At 40.3% G+C, this 17596-nt stretch overlaps 1 protein-coding gene across 1 annotated transcript in view; it reads right to left on the bottom strand.

Moving 5' to 3' along the window:
• Nucleotides 1-14590, bottom strand: part of LOC119413935 (transducin-like enhancer protein 1) — a 24283-nt gene extending 9693 nt beyond the window's left edge. The window contains exons 1-8 of the mRNA XM_037681004.1: nt 14400-14590; nt 14074-14174; nt 13244-13307; nt 12011-12055; nt 6367-6429; nt 6133-6237; nt 3127-3337; nt 2846-2862 (exon numbers count right to left, since the gene is read on the bottom strand). Coding sequence (XP_037536932.1) covers nt 2846-2862; nt 3127-3337; nt 6133-6237; nt 6367-6429; nt 12011-12055; nt 13244-13307; nt 14074-14174; nt 14400-14423 — 630 coding nt within the window. The 5' untranslated portion in view covers nt 14424-14590. The remainder of the gene's footprint in view (nt 1-2845; nt 2863-3126; nt 3338-6132; nt 6238-6366; nt 6430-12010; nt 12056-13243; nt 13308-14073; nt 14175-14399) is intronic.
• Between the last annotated feature and the right edge of the window lie 3006 nt (nt 14591-17596).

Genomic DNA, 17596 nt, shown 5'->3' with positions numbered 1-17596 from the left:
TTGAGTCCATTATAGTCTCAGCCTGTCAATGAAATGTGCATCCAACATACACAAACACATGCACACCTCTAGCCAGGGAGGGAGCACTCTGAGCAGGGAAAGGGTAAATGAAGGAGGATCCGCTAGAAGAGAGAGAGATGGGGAAAGATGGGGGTGAGAGAGAAAAAATGAAAAAGGGGGAGATTAGTGAAAAAGGTTGAAGGGGGTGTGAGAGTGCGGAGGTAAAAAAAGGTTGACATGAGATGAGGGGGGAGGCATGAGAGGGAGGGGGTAAAAATCTGTATGCTGCCAAAGGCCTCTTCCTTTAGCCCCTCTTCACCCCCCCCCCCCCCCACTCTATTCAAAGGTTTTTAGTGAGCTGAGCGCAGAAGCACTGACCCGCAAAACATAAGCATCCCCCCAACCTCTTCCCTCCCCAGTGCTCGCTCTTAGCATGGTGTCTCTCACACACGCATGCACGCGCGCGCACACACACAAGCTAGTGACTGCTGCTCTTGCACTCCCACCTTTTCCCAAGCCCTCCCCTCGCAGCGGTGGTGATATTAAACACAATGAGAGCCTTTAAGTGCGAGATCAGGGGCGGTGGGAGGGGGGGGGGTGTAATCTGCTCACTGAAGTGTTAAATAGGCACAACAATGCAGGCTAGGCTGGAGGTGTGTGTATGTGCATGAGTGTGTGTCTGTATCTGAGCTTACGTTAAAAGCTCATTTGGAGGAGAAAAAAAAAAACTAAAGTTCAGAGCCCATAAAGGTAGAACAGGGCTCCAGTTTACAAGTTGTCGTTTTTAAGAAAAACTTTAACACCTCTGTTGTTTTGGCCATTCGTGTACACAAGTGTACAAAGTGAAACTTTCTGAATCCACTGGTGAAGCACTGGTGTAAAATCACACATGCATGGACGGCTGCAGTCGATAGTTTTTCTGCTCGTGTGTGAGTAGATGAACAACAGTAACTATGGTAGTAATGGAGGATTGCAGAGTCCTGCTGGTGTTGCTCATGCTTTTAATTAATCAGAGCTTCTGGCACAGAACACATGTGATGCATCATCTTTTGGTCCAAACAATCCTCCGTGTACTCTCATTTTGAATGCAATGGTTTTCATGCTCATGTTTCGTGTGTGACCACACAGGTCGTTGAAATACAAAAGCACAACAATGGCTACTACAGCAGATTCAATGGCTTTTTTTGTGTGTGGTTTCGTCTTAACAGCAATTGCCATCACATACTGTACTGTGTAATGTTTTCACAAACATCTGAAAATCTTTAACCTTTTTAAGAGATTAATGTGTAAATGGGGTCCAAATACACTGCCCAGCCAAAAAAAAAAAGTCGCCACCTGGATTTAACTAAGGTACGAGCCTCTATTGGATAATTACTGCATGGGCAGCAATTACCTTTCAGCTGGCAACAAGTTATTTAACCCCAACCGGTGCAATGAGTTGCTCCTCATTTCTTGAACAACCATGATGAAAAACACATTGTGTGTTCATGGAAAAGATGTCAGTCTGTTTGAGAAGGGTCACATCATTGGCATGCATCAAGCAGAGAAAACATCTAAGTGATTGCAGAAACTACTAGGTTAAGAACTGTCCAACGCATTATTAAAAACTGGAAGAATAGTGGGGACCCATTGTCTTTGAGGAAGAAATGTGGCCGGAAAAAAAAAACCCTGAATGATTGTGATTGGCGATCACTTAAACGTTTGCCGAAATCAAATGGAAGAAAAACAACAGTAGCACTCAGGGCTATGTTCAATTGTGAAATTAAGAGCATTTCCACACACACAATGTAAAGGGAACTCAAGGAATTGGGACTCAACAGCTGTGTAGCCTTAAGAAAACCAATAATCAGTGAGGCTAACCGGAAAAAAAAAGGCTTCACTTTAGTTAGGGAGCATAAAGATTGGACTCTGGAGCAATGGAAGAAGGTCATGTGGTCTGATGAGTCCAGATTTACCCTGTTCCAGAGTGATGGGCACATCAGGGTAAGAAGAGAGGCAGGTGAAGTGATGCACCCCTCATGCCTAGTGTCTAGTCATCAATGCAAGATCTTGGTGAAAAAAGAATGCAACACTGGATGGAAATAGATCTTGTGACATTGCAGAAGCTCATCGAAACAATGACACAGTGAATGCTGCTGTAAACAAAGCTAAAGGCGGTCCAACGAAATATTAGTGTCACCTTTTTTTTGGTGGCGACTTTTTTTGGGGCCAGGCAGTGTACACAAAAACAATTCCAAACCCACACAAAGACAAAACTTTACACTAACTATCAAAAATATACAACTTGAAGATTAAAAGGTATTTATTTGGGTGTGAAACGGAGAACTCTGTTAAATGTTTATTTTTTCCAACATCATGTTAAAATTCTTTTACTGATCTCTGAGAAGGAAGTGGGTCACTGAAGGAGGAAAAAGATGGCAAATGCAATGCTAATGAAATTCTAAAAAAATAAAGAGTTGCTGAAAAAAGTGAAATCTACATCGATTATAGGTTTAAGATTTCATGGGTTTGTTTCGAGTCACTCAAATCTGTAGCAGCCTCTCTAATTTTAATTCAATAAAACATCACAAGTGAAATAATCAAATGGCCTCACCCAACAGCACAAATCCAAATCAGTTTGATAGATGCTTCAAACTGCTTTGTGTGATGAAATGCAATTTACTCAGGCTGACGTTCAGTCGACTTTACTGAGCCATAGATGTAAATCAGCAGAGCCGAGATAGACTAATCTTACTCAAACCACATCTAACAACAAGTTCAAGTTCCCAAAACCAAACTAACCCTCAAAGACAAACAAGAAAACAAACCGAGCAGTTAGACAGAACAGAAAGTGTTAAGTACTTACTGTGCCAGGTTCTCGCTCTGTTGCCATTTGAAAAACACGTGTGGTTGAGGTCACAGGGGTGGGGTTTCAGCAGATCAGAAAAACACAAGAGGGGATAAAAAGTTGAATGTGACGAGCTAATTTAAAGGTTTTGACACAGACTAAGCCCAAATTATGTGGGTCACTCTTAGCAAAATTAAACAATTTATCAAAAATAAAAACTATAGTTCTGGTTGAATGTCATTAGAACTTGTGTTTCATAATTAGTTGTATTTCTGAGCATCGTGGTGTATCCTCCTTACCTCTGAGGTGCTCGGGTCCTGTGGGGTGAGAATCTGTTAGATGAGATTTTTTCTCACAAACATCTTTTCCTGCCAAATGGGGAGGAACAGCACCGAGCGCTCCTGACAGAGCAAGCAGACCAGCTGAACCTCCTAACTGAGCGGGGTGGATGCCAGCGGGATGCGGGGTGAGGGGCACAGGAGCACCACCGTGGTTATGGGAAAGATGCTGCTGTTAGAAAAGAAATCCAGAAGAAGAAGAAACAGGTGATTAGTTGAAAGAAAAAGACGCCAAACATTCAGGAATTCTAGTAATTAGTGGTGTGAAACTAGGGAACCTGGAAAATGTATACATGAATTAAGACATACATTTGGAGATGTTGAGGCACCCCTTCTGAGATAATCACAATCATTTCGCTTAGTTAAGGATTGTCAGAAGTTATTGCAATAAAATGTTTTTTTTCTGCTCACTTTATGTGGCTTCAAGCAAACTTTGAAAAACAGTGATTATTACTTTCATTATTAACACTGACTATAGAAAATAGAAATAATTAGCAATATCAAACAATTTATCAAAAATAAAAAATATAGTTCTGGCTGAATGTCATTGGAACTTGTGTTTCTTAATAAGAGGGATTTCTGAGCACATCTTTTAACTTTGAGTTGTAATCACTAATGGTAAATGTTACATACGACATAACCTACAAACATAAAAAGCCTTTAAGTCTATAATGGAAACGGATAAAACCTTTACTTTATTGCGTACTTTTACACAACGGATTGTGTAAAGGCACATTTATAACAAGCTACATCTGTCATTCAAAACCAGTCATCTCAGGAGATGCTGCTTAAAATGTTAAATGTACAAAATTTCAATTAATTAAATGAAGAAAAATTCTTAATTTTTATTTAACTTATGTTAGTTTCTCTGCATTTTCTTTAAATAAAAAGTAGAAATTTCAGAGTTTTTTGTAAAATGATTCATGCGAGCTCAGCTAACACCACTGTATAACAGAATGAACTAAATAGACCGCCAACTCATAAATCCAGTGTATTTTTGTTATAAAAGTGAATATTATTGACATCAAAAACCAAAACCACAGAGGAATCTAGAAATGAAACATAATCACTAACAAATAAAACAATCAATAACACTTTGTAACCTAATCAATCAAGACTTCTGGCTCTATTAAAGTCTGCAACAGATGGGACAGTATCTTTAGTGTCTGAGGTTTACACCACCACAACAAGCAGCAGCTCTCCACAAGAGGGTGAACACATCTCCCCTCACACACTCACACACACTTGGTCTTTGGTCAAACACTGAACAATACTGACAGCTGGGATCACAGCCCAAAGCCTGAGGATGTGAACAAGGAGAGGAGGGGGAGGGAGATGAGGAGTAAAAGGAGGAATGACGAAGGAGACGGAGGGGAGATAGTCAGGAGTCCCAGCTGCTGCTTGCACTGTCAGGTCTTGTGAGGGAGTGAAGCGGCTGAGGAGGGAGGAGAGGAGGGAAGGAGTAAAGAGGGTCACAGGGAGAGAGAAAGGGAGGGCAAGTTTAGCTGGCAGCCCTGCTCTCTCTTTCACACCAAATCAGGCGCTCGTCTGAGCGTGAAATGTCTTTGTGTTCCAAAACATCATTATTGCCTCCTCAGACAGCAGCCGCGGGAATCCAAGCTCACAGATTCTCCACGAGGAAGGGAGGAGGGAGAAGTGGGGGGGGGGGGGGGGGGGACAGGAGGCAACTCAGCAGAGGTGGGAGGAGTGCTGAAGGTCAAACCGACTTTTATCTCACCTAATTGACTAACCCACCCCACCCCCTGAGCTTCCACCTTCTTTTTTCCCCTCCATCAATTCTCTGCCTCCACTCCAAATGAACGAAAGCAAAACAACCAAACAGTCTTTTAGCCCCCATGGCTGCCTGACGCACAATTTTCAGAGTTGGCGAGCATGCCAAAAAATGAGACATAAACACACCCACACATCACACTCGAGCACACTAACATGTATACACACAGTTTGGATAAACAAGGCAGGCAGAAACACCCTCACTCAACCATCCTACTCCTGCCTGCGTGTTGTTTTCGGAGGATAACAGAAACGCACGCTCTGCTACACTCAGACTTACACAAAAACAGATGCACACATGCACACAGTTACACAAAAAGCACCCCTGACGAGAGTAAATGGAGGGGAAGTATTGGTGTAGGCAAGGGGAGCCCAGTTTGTCATGGGATGTTAGTGTGAGCTAGTGTGTACACATATTGTGTGTGTGTGTGTGTGTGTGTGTGTGTGCGCGCGCGTGCGTGTGTGTGTGTGTGTGTGTGTGTGTGTGGAGGTAGGGCACCACGCTTCATTACGCTCATTTAACTCACAAACGGGGTGAATGACAGGCTGGCGTGGGAGACGAGAGGAGATGGAGGGAGACGGGGGGTGTAAGGGCAACGCTGTGACCACCCCCCCCCCCCCTTTACAAACACCAAAATCCTGCAATTAGGACTCAAAAAGCAACTGCCAAAACCACCTCTCACCCCATTACACAAAAAAACAGACACCCATCAGTCCACGCCAACTAACAAGCCCACCGCACATCTAACCAAAGCACCCTCTGATCCCACCGCCCACTAAAACCACATAAACCCCCACCATCATTCCCACATTTCCCTTACACTCAAACTTCTGTGAGTCTGGGGTTATGAGTGGGAATTATCTCTTTACACTTACACAACAGAGTGACAATTCAATCCCAGATTAAGACTTCAAACATTTAGATCCTTGTATTTATGGTATAAAGTACATGTTTGATTCTAAAGAATATACGCTTGTGCTGACATTGTTTAAGCAAGCCGAGTACTTTTAAATAAGACTAAGTACTCTGTGATATTTTTAAGATATTTATGAAAAGGAATCCTAAGAATGCACCACTACAGATAAAAGAACAGCAATTTATCTGCATGGCAAAAAAAAAATGGGCATGCACTTCGAGAACAAGTGTAAGTGAATAGAAATTGGAAGAATACACACTGTAGGTGGAAGACCTGGCAGTCCACGTACCCCGATGACAGCATTTAGCTCTGCCATGGTCACCTGTTTGGCTCGTTCCACAGCCTGAACCACCTGCTGCTGATGCTGTAAAACATACAGACAAAATGATGCTTGTCACTTCTTGTCAGAAAAATTAGAGACATATCCTTAAAACTGTTTAAATAAATTAATTAAAAAACAGTCTGCAGCTTCAAGTCAGTCACACACACTTACCTCCTGTGAGAGGAAGGGAATGACTTGTGCACAGATGGTGTTTAGTCTCTTGGCAATCTCAGTCTGATGGTGGAAGAGAGACAGAGATAGAGATTCACTTGTTAATAACATAATTGCATCTATTTACAAATGACAGCTGCTCAGTTACACCACTAAAGTAATACAAGAGCTCTCACTCACACACACGATGCATAGACACACAAAAACCCTCATCACAAAACATCCACTATTCCCACAAATTCCATTTTTGAGCCGTTTGGTAGATTTCCTAAACGCTCAGTGCAAAAAGGTTTTCCACTCCTCATTGTGATCTCATGTTTCTTTCTCTTTATTTCTTTAGCTCACCCTCTGTCCTGTGTGCTCTTGTCCTTCTTCCCATCAGCACTTCAACATAATCTAATCGCCTACTAACTTAGTTTGCACCCTCCTCCTCCTCCGTATCCATGCCAACACATCCGTCTGCCCCCTACAACCCCGGAGGTGGCTACAATTGGCTGAAACCAGATACCCCCTCGGTAGCATCAAATCAGATAAAGGGTCTCACATTACATATCGTCCAATCAGATAGATAAAAACGTCCCGCGTGAAGAGAGAATCTGAGGAGCCATCAGACGTAACAATGGCTCAACAGGAAACGACTTCCATAGAATAAATAGAAAAACACAGAAGCAAACGCTGCACGACAACAACTCAAAAGGGCCATCTGTTGTTGAGGTGTGACTGCTTAAGAAGAGGTGAACAATCTAATTAGGATTTGACAAAAAAATTGTGATGTGTTAATTTAAAAGGGAGGAGAGTCTGGTAAAAGGATGTAGTCATTAAGCTAAAAATGTTAAGAGAACGCAAAAAAAAAACTTGTGGGGTTTCTTTGTTTTCCAAAGAAGTGTCTGAATAAGAAAAGTATTTGAAAAGCCACAACTACCAAAGCATTTAAATAAATGTCATCAGTCACAAATTACTTAAACCATTTGCCACCTGAAAATCATTTTGATAAAGAAAACTGAAGTGGTTGTTGCAGAGATATTTCCAGCTCCTGGAAACCCACTTCTTGAACTATGAATTATTTAATAGTTTAAATGGATCTGACAACTTCTAAAAAATAAAAATAAAAAACAGTGAAGAAGAGACTTCCTCTTAAGCTGAAACATACTTGTCCTAATTGGAAAGCTCTGACACACACGTACACCTGGCAGCTCACCAAACAGCCGACCCGGCCACAGCTCAGCCAATTATGTACTCGAGTGAGCTTAAACAAGAAGGAGTGTATTCTCTACAAGTCTTGAACTAAACAAGTAAGTGCTTAACCTTTTACAGAATAAAGCATATACCTAGAAGTAAATAAAAAGATCATGCTTGACAAGATTACAACATACTTTACTCTGAAGAATGCAAATAAAATGGACCGGTAGTTAGGTGAATATACTTATAAACTGCAAAGTAAAGTTGTGATTATGGCAGCATGAAATGATGTTTAAGCCTCGGTACTGGGATGTGTCACTTATAGCCAGATGTACAGTGTCAAACAGGCCAATGATTACAAATACCATCATAGAGTTAAACAAGCTGGAATGTCTTCTTTTCCATGACAAATCTAATAAAAGCAGTTTGAAACAAAGTACAAAATAAATTCCTAATTAAATTTAGCTGTTCGTGAATAACATGCTGTCTTTGCAAGTACGGAAAAAAAAGAAACACCAGTCAGTCGTGACATTTGGAGAAAACAGCTCTGGTAAGTTACACTGAGCTGTATTTTGTTTTAAAAAGGTAAATGTAGACCAGGTGACCAATGCGTTGATCGGAATCCACCGGTTGATCGCGAAGACAATTTCAGTAGCTTGCATGGTGAAATAGAGTTCAGACTTTTATTTTAATTTTTTAATATACGTTAGCCTATCAGTCCATCCTTATTATGCAATTTGTCACTTGATTGACATACAGGTTAGCCAATCTCAAGTTCTCAGGTTATTTTTCAAACATGAAATTATTCTTGTTGTTTTCTGTTAATTTGTGCAAAGAATGCAAGTTATTGCTGTGTTTTGTTTTTTATTTTGTACACGGACAGAAAAAAATAAATCATCAATTTTCATTTTAAACAAACTTTGGGGTTTTGTCATTTATGTTGCATCCACAGTGAGCATTCAACCTTTATTTATACAGGTTAGTCTCACTGAGTAACGACGCGTAGGGGTGCACCGATTGCAGTTTTCTGGCCGATCACCGATTTCTAAAAATGTCTGACCTGCCGATTCCGATTTTGGCCAATACCCATCCATCCATCCATCCTTTATCTTTTACCTGCTTCTTTCATTTTGGGTCACGGGGGTCGCCGGTGCTCCTGTCCAGCAATCCCTGTGCGAATGACAGGGTACACCCTGGACGGGTCGCAAATCCATCACAGGGACACAGAGACAAACAACCATTCACTCTCTCACTCACACCTAGGGACAATTTAGATCAATCAGCCTTTAGATCAATTTAGATCAGATCAGACCAATCAGCCTAACATGCATGTTTTTGGTCTGTGGGAGGAAACCGGAGTACCCGGAGAAAACCCACACATGCACAGAGAGAACATATAAACTCCACCCAGAAAGGCCCCCGGACCGAGATTTGAACTGGGGGCCAGTTGTGCCACCGTGATGCCCTTGGCCGATACCAATTTTGTTTTATAAACGACACTGTCAGGTGTTATAAGGTCACAATGCACCTTCAATTTTCCAATATTATTTTATTGAAAAACATACCACTGAACAATATCCTAGAAACAATACAAACTTGTTTTAACTGGCCATGAGGTAGTGCTCTGAAATATAAATGAAGTTTAGACAATTGTTGTTAAAACAAACAACAAAAAAAGGTAAAAATCGGTTCTCATGCAAGTATCGGCCGATTTGCGATTTCCCAAAATTAAAGGAATCGGGGCCGATAAATCGGCCGGATGATTTATCTGTGCACCCCTAGTCACGAGGATTCATTTACAAGAGACCTGTTTTACGCAGACAACATATAAAATACAAACAACAATAAACTACAGTGAAATGCAATGAAAGTAAAAGTAGTGTTATAAAACAATAAATCAAGGTGCCATATAAAACAAGGTAAAATACTAAAAACAAGAACGTAAAACAAACAAAGCGTATTTAATATGCTTAAAAATAAGTATACATTTTGTATTTTTATAGTAGGTAGAACACTTGGACTTGGTCATTTTAAAAGTACCGTAGCTTGCATGCTGAAAACGTGTGGGCACCCCTGATGTAGACGATCCTGACAAATATTTTAATAATATGTTGATTATCTAAATTGCAAAAGTCCCACTGAAGAGGTGATTTAGTTTTCTTGAATTAGATGTATTTATTAATTATTGACAGACGTAAGATCAAACACCTTTGTCTCTTTGTGGAGTAAAGGCATCATCCTCTAACCAAGACAGCAGATATGAGCACTGAATCTTCTCTTTTCCAATCTGGAGAACACTGACAAGGTTGTACCTAGCTTCTGACACCATATCCATTTTGTAAAGTGACAGTAAAAAGTTTCTCCCCTATTTGAATCATTAATAATTTTTGCTTTCTCACAAAGAAGTTGCTTTCCTTGTGTGACGTGCTGAATCTGATACCAAAACATTATGTCACATGAAGTAGCTTCTTTAGAAAAGAAATGTTGTGACAACAACTCAATAATTCCAAACTTCCAACGTATCCAACGAAGTCTGTAAAGAATTCAACACTGCTTTTAACTTTACCATAAACTGCTGCCTACATTATGTAAAGAGCTTTCACCTACAGACCTATTTCTCCATTATGGAGACTGACATTTCTTTTCTGGACCATACAACAAATTGTTTTGGCTGACCACTCAGTATATATACTGCTTTCTCACACATTTTACTGAGGGATCTAAAAAACACAATCCAGTTAGCTCAAGAGATTCATATCCAAAGGTACAGCATCATCGCAACCAACTTATGCAAAAAGAGTTTTAACTAAAGATCTACTTCAGGCAGACTATACATGTTCATCCATTTGCAGGATCTTGTTGTGATGAGTCTATAATTAGCTTTGTAGAATAATTAAGGGATTATGTTGTCGGAGAATAGTTTGACCAGCTACTATTAGGTTATCCCAGCTAATCTAATTTACCAAGCAAAGCCAAACATGCTCAAAAGTTGCAAAACTCAGTGAGGCTTCTTCATAAACAGAGTTGGGAATGTCTCAATGAATTAAAAAGGAACAAAATATACACCCTGTGTGTTTTTTCCTGAATAATTCAACCCACATGATGACTCTCCAATGAAGACCACAAAAAAACTAAAGTTGAGGATATGAAGAAAAGTTGTGCCATGTTCTCAAAGGGCTTTCCATTACATATATAATTGGAGCATTATTGCCACACAGCACCACCCTCTCACCCCCAGCACCCCTCATACATCCCCAGCAGGAGGTGGGTTGTTAGTCTGTATCCCCCGTACCGCCCGCCCACAGAAGCTTGTTGCTCTGACAACTGCAGCCCCAAGCTAATGACCTCCCCTGGAGCTTTAGTGTGTGTGAGCGTGTGTGTGTTTACATGTATGTGAACAATAGGAAGAGACGCATCTCCCTCACAATGAAAGAACAGCAGATTCACATGGACATAAAATGAAAGAGGAGCCTAGTAAAATAAAAGAGGGGAGGGGGAAGAAGATGGGAGTCTTGGTGAAACAAGAAAGGGAAAAAACTAAGAGTTAAGAACTACTGAGGGAAAAAGTAAAGAACTTTGGAGAATAAATAGGGAGAGAAAATGGCAAAAGGGGACAGAGAAACAGACAAATAGCAAAGGGAAGGAGTGTGAAAGAGAGAGGGAAGCATCCTCTGTTTTCAGTGAAGTAGCAGAGCCAATCCACGTCCAATTTCCTCTGGTCTGACTGGTCGATAGCTGTGATAATTACTGATAAATGCTCTGAGCACTGCACTACTCCTGCGGGAAACATGTGTTTGTGTGGATAAAAGAGGACCTTCAGTTAGAAATATAAGAATGAATGTGTACACTCATGCATCTGCATGTTGACCTTTTAGTATTTGCGCATACATTAGTGTATAAACTGTTCATGACCTCATTTGCATACAGTATTTACAGTTAAAGATAAATTCCCTAAGTATCCTTGCTATTTTGCATTTTAAGTTCACATCTGCTTTCACCTTCCAGCTTCTAAAAAGGGGAACAACACTGTATCTTTTCGGTTGGCCTCACGTTGATCGATTCCCCTGCCCTCCCCCGGCCCTGCCCATCTAATGTAATAAAGCAGGCCGCTCCCCTAGACAGCACCAATCAATCTACAGAGCCATTCACTCTGCCTCTGGGCTCAGCCGGCCGGCCCTAACTGGGGAAATGGAGACAGAGCCCCATCGATCACAAATAAACACGCATCCTCTCTCACACACACACACACACACACACACACACACACACACACACACACACAGGCATACAGTAGAAGGTGCACACACAAACAAATTAACACACAAACGCAATTGTGCACACATGCAGAAGTGCACATCAACAGGCACATGCACTAAATACATCAAATGCCCACCACGAGGAAGTGAGAGAAAGAGAGAGGAGATAAAGAAGAAGATGTAGAGAGCAGGCAGATGAGCAGCCATACCTGTTTGTGCATTTCTATGTTGAGGCCGTATGACATCTCGTAATACTGAGGAGGACAGAGTGAGAGTGTTAGCTCAGTGGAAAAAACATGCATGTTGAAAACAATATAAATATGAGACTTTAAAGATGACTGCTTCACAGTGGTCCTTTGCATTACAACACACACAAAAAGAAATCGGACTGCTTCTTTAAAGAACATCTTGCAAATTAGACGGCAATGCAAAGAGATTATTAAAAAAAAAAGTTTTGAAAAATGCTCTACTTTGTTTGCTTGTATCTATGAAGCAAAAACTCCCAACGAGCAACGTCTTATTTTCACACTGCTTCACATAAAAGCACTTGGAACTCTGAGGTTTAGATTGAAAGTTTTAGCAACATGGTTTTGTTTTGTGCGCGGTCCTGTAAGATGTTTTAAGTTGTGTGTAGTTCTAGTGTCTGGTTTGTTTTTGGTGTATTTTTGGCAGGCTATATTTTCCTTGAATTAGCAGAATTTGAGTTTTTAGGGTCATTTTGATAACGTTTAATAGAGCGTATAAACAGCAACGTCTGCCCCCCATGAAGGTTATGGCATGTAATTTATAAAGGTTTATCATTATCAATTCACTGCGGACAGGGAAGACACTAAATACATAATCATTGACCAACCCACTGCCCCACACCTCCTTGCGACTTTTGTATCTAAAATTAGCATTGTTTTAAATGTACACTCAAAAAAAGTGATGCGTAGGCACGCACTAATGCATCTGGAGCTTCATCACTAGAGACATGTCCAACTTGCACACACGACCAAACTACTGCTCAAAAAGAACACATCACATATCCCCAAAAGTCACCACTAACGCCTCAGACTTTACAAGACTACTGATTTTTTTTATGTTTTTAAATGTACTGTTTATGCTATTATTCAAACATTTAATTTATTGCTATAATTAAAAGCAAAACATAAAGCCTCACAAACATAAAACATCCAACTAACACCCAATATGTAGGAGAAATGTTGTAATTTAACACATTTTAGTACTAGGAAAATACCATTTTTGCACAATTTAAGAAGGTGTTGCATTCACCCAGTTCTGTTTAAATACAACTTCCTTTTATTTCACATAGTGTTCAGATGATTCTCTTATCAGTCTGTGAAAAGATCACTTATACATCTGGTGAGGGAACAAAACGATCTTCCCCGAGAACATTAAAGTGGCCTTGCTGAAGAATGTCACGCGGAACATTGTCTTACCATGACATAGTGTCTCTGCATCTCCGTTTTTTCGCTGGCCAGCTTCTCACACTCTAGTTTGAGGCTGTTAAGAAATAAAATGAGAGAAAACTCAAAATTCTTAACATTAGGTACAACTTGTTTTCCCCCTTGCTTGTCCTAAGTGTTAAATAAATGAACGTTTAAAGCAACCTTGGCCATTACTTATTGAATAACCCACGAACACAAATAAAAATACAGACTCTTGCAAAATTATAAAACAGTTGTCTGTTGGATGCATGACATGTAATTCAACCCCACTCCAACAGGATCTGAATTTAATAATATGCCATTTTTAACCATAGTTTTTAACTGTTGTGGACAACCCTGACTGAAAACGCAAATAAAAGTGGGTACCATGTGCACAGAGTAAAATAACTACACAATAACAGTTTTGGCCTCATACACAACTACACAGACACAGGGGAAAATAAGTGATAATTTATGAATGCCTGAGCCCACACGACACCCTTTGGCTCTCACCCATCAAAAAGACTTAGACCTACCGCAGTGTAAACGCTAAGCCTGATGCATGTGTGTGAACTTTTATGTGAACCTAATGCAGGTTTATGGGTTAGTCTGAGACCAGACTTGGTGTTTTCATTGTGGTAAAAGGGGAACGGCTGTGGTTAAACTCAGGTTTAATGTTAAAAGCTAGATAATAGATATTCAGGTCTCTCTTGTAAATGAGTCCCCGAGGCTCAGTGGGATTAACCTGTATAAATAAAGGTTGAATGAATAACAATGATGGGAAATTTGTCCACAAAGACTGCACAGTCTTGCATGTGAATCGTGTTGTTTGTGTAATCCACCTGTGGTACTGTGCCTGGAGAAACTGGAACTCCTCCTTTATCCGGTCCAGTGACTCTGGGATGGTGAACTTGAAGGGCTGGCCTGCAGCCTGATGGGGCGTCTAACAGAGAAAAATGAAGAAATTAACAAGGGATTATCAGCATCATGGCAACTAAATACGTGGCCTGCAATTTGTATTTTATCTGTCAGGGGTTTAATGTTTATCCAACAGCTTCACTCTGATCATTTGAGCTTGTAAAGTCCAGATACCATGAAAAAAAAAAAAAGCACGAATGTAGGCAAAAACCAGAAAGACAACAGAAAGTGCTAACCGGAAGTAACTTACCGGGTGTCGCCCCTGGGGGAACATTTTCACTCTGCTGGGGGTCAAACGTGTCCTCCTCCTTGAAAACCACTCAAACGAGGCAGCGTGGATATGTGAAGCTCACCAACACAAACCCATCCGCCTTTACTTGAGGACCAACTCAATTTTAAACGGAGAGCGACGAGCCAGCAGCTCCGTGTGAGCTCCTCGACCGTTTAACGTGAATCCCCGCTCCGCGAACGGATCATTAGCTGTAGGCAGCCGGATGGAGGAGGGTTAAAAAAAAAGGCAGATAAAGAAGGAAGTTACCTCAGTCCACGGTTTATCTGTAGTTTAAAGTATTCCGAGTGCACAGAGATGGAAAAACAACAAGCCACAGAGCCGCAAACTGTCGCCTCTCAAAGCGTCAGAAACATATCCGCACAAGTTAATTGCAGTGAAGAGTTCCCACTTGACTCGCCCCGGTCGCTGGTTGGCGGTTAACGAGGCAATAAAAACAGAAATATTGATTTCCACGTTGACTTTCAATGAAAAGCTACGTCCAAAATAAATTTCACGACAAAAAATAGGAAATGAGTCGTTAATTTTCAGAGCAAAAACTCCCACAACGGCGCGATCACTCCAGCGTCTAGCTCCGCTGTACCTCAATGGCAACTTTCTCACGCGGTTTCACGCTCTCCCCCACCTCTAACCGAAGCTATAGGACCACCCCCAAAACGGTCTCTAACCAATCAGAACTGCTGCTCCACGTGGGGACGTGAACGCCACTTCCAGAATTGACCAATAACCGCTCGATAAACTTCCTTCCGTCCGTTGACCTCGCGATGCTTCGCGATTTCCGACCAATCAGCGCGTCACAAGACGCTGCCACTTCGGAAGCGCGCGGGGCGGGCAGTGCAGTGGGTAAAAGGCGAGTCTCAGCTGTCAATCAAAGTAACGTGGGCTCAGCAGGAGAAGCGCGCGCACATGAACGTAAACACAAGTGAATCAACGCACGCACACTAATGCATTCACACTAACAACAAGCACAAAAACCGTAGCGCTATGGCAGATAACCTTAAACACCTTCTCTTTTCTCTCCATCAGTGGCATTTATAGGACTTGTTTTTGTCACATCTGTCTTTAAAAAAAAATCTGTTGTTTAGTTTTAAATTCAGTGAAACAGCTGCTGAGATCCATCAGTTTGCATCAGGTCACAATGAGCACAGGAAAAATAAATGTATAGGCTACGTGTGTTCACAGTTTGAGCACAAATTATGCTCAATATTTGAGCAATGTAAACAAAGTGGAGTTTCTGTATTGTGAATTATGTTTTAAAATGTGGACTCATATGCAGTGGATGCAAATTCATAACGATTTAAGGGATCAAGTGGGAAACTTCAGTAAAGATTTAGGTAAACAAAAATGATAAAGTTTCTATTTTATTCACTGCTGGATAAAGTATGACCCCCATGCTGATATTTAACTTTTTTCCACTAACGTCAATACCTCATTGTAAGCAGATTAGTTGTTTTGTTTGTCTCATTGTGCCAGATTAATAGGGAACTATACCCATCCCCATGAATACCACATTCTTTAAACATTCCTTGATGTTGTTCATTGTTACAGTAAGTAGTAAAGACTGTAGAAAAGTGTTCACAACAAGCTCAACGAGGTGGTAGGAACTGGATCTTGAACGAGGCTCCGATTTCTCTGCCTCACTTATCCCATAAGTGCCCCTCACTCCACATGGAAAGACCCCAAGCCCCACGCTGACCTGTGATTGGCTTAAAGAGCTCAACCTCTGGCCCTACAACCTTTGACATCTGCAATGGCTGATTCAGTCCATGAGAGACTCCAGACTGTGACCAAACGTTACCTTTTGCCCCAAATCTCCTGCACATACTCAATGAGTGTGTTGTGCTCTGGGTTTATAATCTAAAACTGTTCAAATGAGTTTAGTAATATTATATTCAACTTCTCTCTTTAACTTCCTCCTCTTAAATTTGTAATAATCTTAACAAACTAAATCTTAATAGACAAAAATATAAGTTTCAAACAAATTAGGTTCAGAATAATATGCTCATCTATGGTCAGAATTAAGGATATTTGACTGTTTGTGTTGAATCAGTTCAATTTCTTTAAAAAAAACACACACTTCTTCTCTCTTTTTGTTCTTTATATAATAAGTGATATGTCATACAAGCTTTAACTAGTCAATTCATAACTTAAAAAAAAAACCTGCCATTCTGAAGTTAATATGCCAGACAATGGCATGCCCATTAAAAATAAATCAAGTTGAATTGACAGTCAACCACAACAAAAATATATGATGGCTTTTACACATTTTTAGAAAATCCAAAATTTAGGACTTTTCACAAGTAGAACTTGAACCTGTTGGTCTTTATGTGTGACTTTTTTTTTTTAATAATCTGGATATGGCAGTTGATGCACACGATAATAATTTATAAGTAATTTACAGTTGGCTCTGTGTGTTGCATTAGTTAATTTTTCATTATTACACTTGCATTTTATGAGTGCATTCTGGACTTTTCCAAACAATATGCTCCCTCAGTTCTCTTGGCACTCAATACTAATAAAACAAATTCAATCTAACCTTTTTTGATTTTATCTACCTGAATGATTGAGCTTACAAACCTTTTTCTTATTCAACCTAATAACTTGTATAACGTGTTACAACAACGCTGTCATTCTGCATAGGTGACTAGAATCAAATGAATGAAAACATTTAAATGTAACATTTATTTAAGTAACTTTTTCTACACATGATTATAAAAACAGAACCTGAGACAATACATAAAACATAACATGTCCACTAATTCCTATAAAAGAGGTAATGGATAACATTTCTTGTTAGTGTGTAATCAGTTCTTTAAAAAAGAGCGAACAAGAAGAAAATGCAAAACAAACTTTTTCCAGCTTGTTTTTTGATTGACTTGTATATGCACATTGGTTTCCATCAATTCAAAAAGCAAAACTCTTCATGGTAAATCACCCTTCAACACACCGAGGTATAGATTAAGTTGGCGTGGACTGGTTTTAATCCCTTCAAACATGACATCTTGCTCAAGAATGTCACACAGTGTGATATTTGTCATGCCACAGGAACAAGATAAGTAAACAGAGGGTTTAAATGAGCAATACACAAGATCAGGATATTTTGTTATCCACAAAACCCCGTGTTTTTAGGCCAAAATGCTCCGTCGTGATGTTGACTG

This window comes from Nematolebias whitei, chromosome 8 (genome assembly GCF_014905685.2).
Source record: "Nematolebias whitei isolate Nwh7 chromosome 8, NemWhi1, whole genome shotgun sequence".
In the NCBI taxonomy this organism is placed as follows: domain Eukaryota; kingdom Metazoa; phylum Chordata; class Actinopteri; order Cyprinodontiformes; family Rivulidae; genus Nematolebias; species Nematolebias whitei.
The sequence above is the reverse complement of the archived record's forward strand: the minus strand, read 5'-3'. Positions and strand labels throughout refer to the sequence as shown.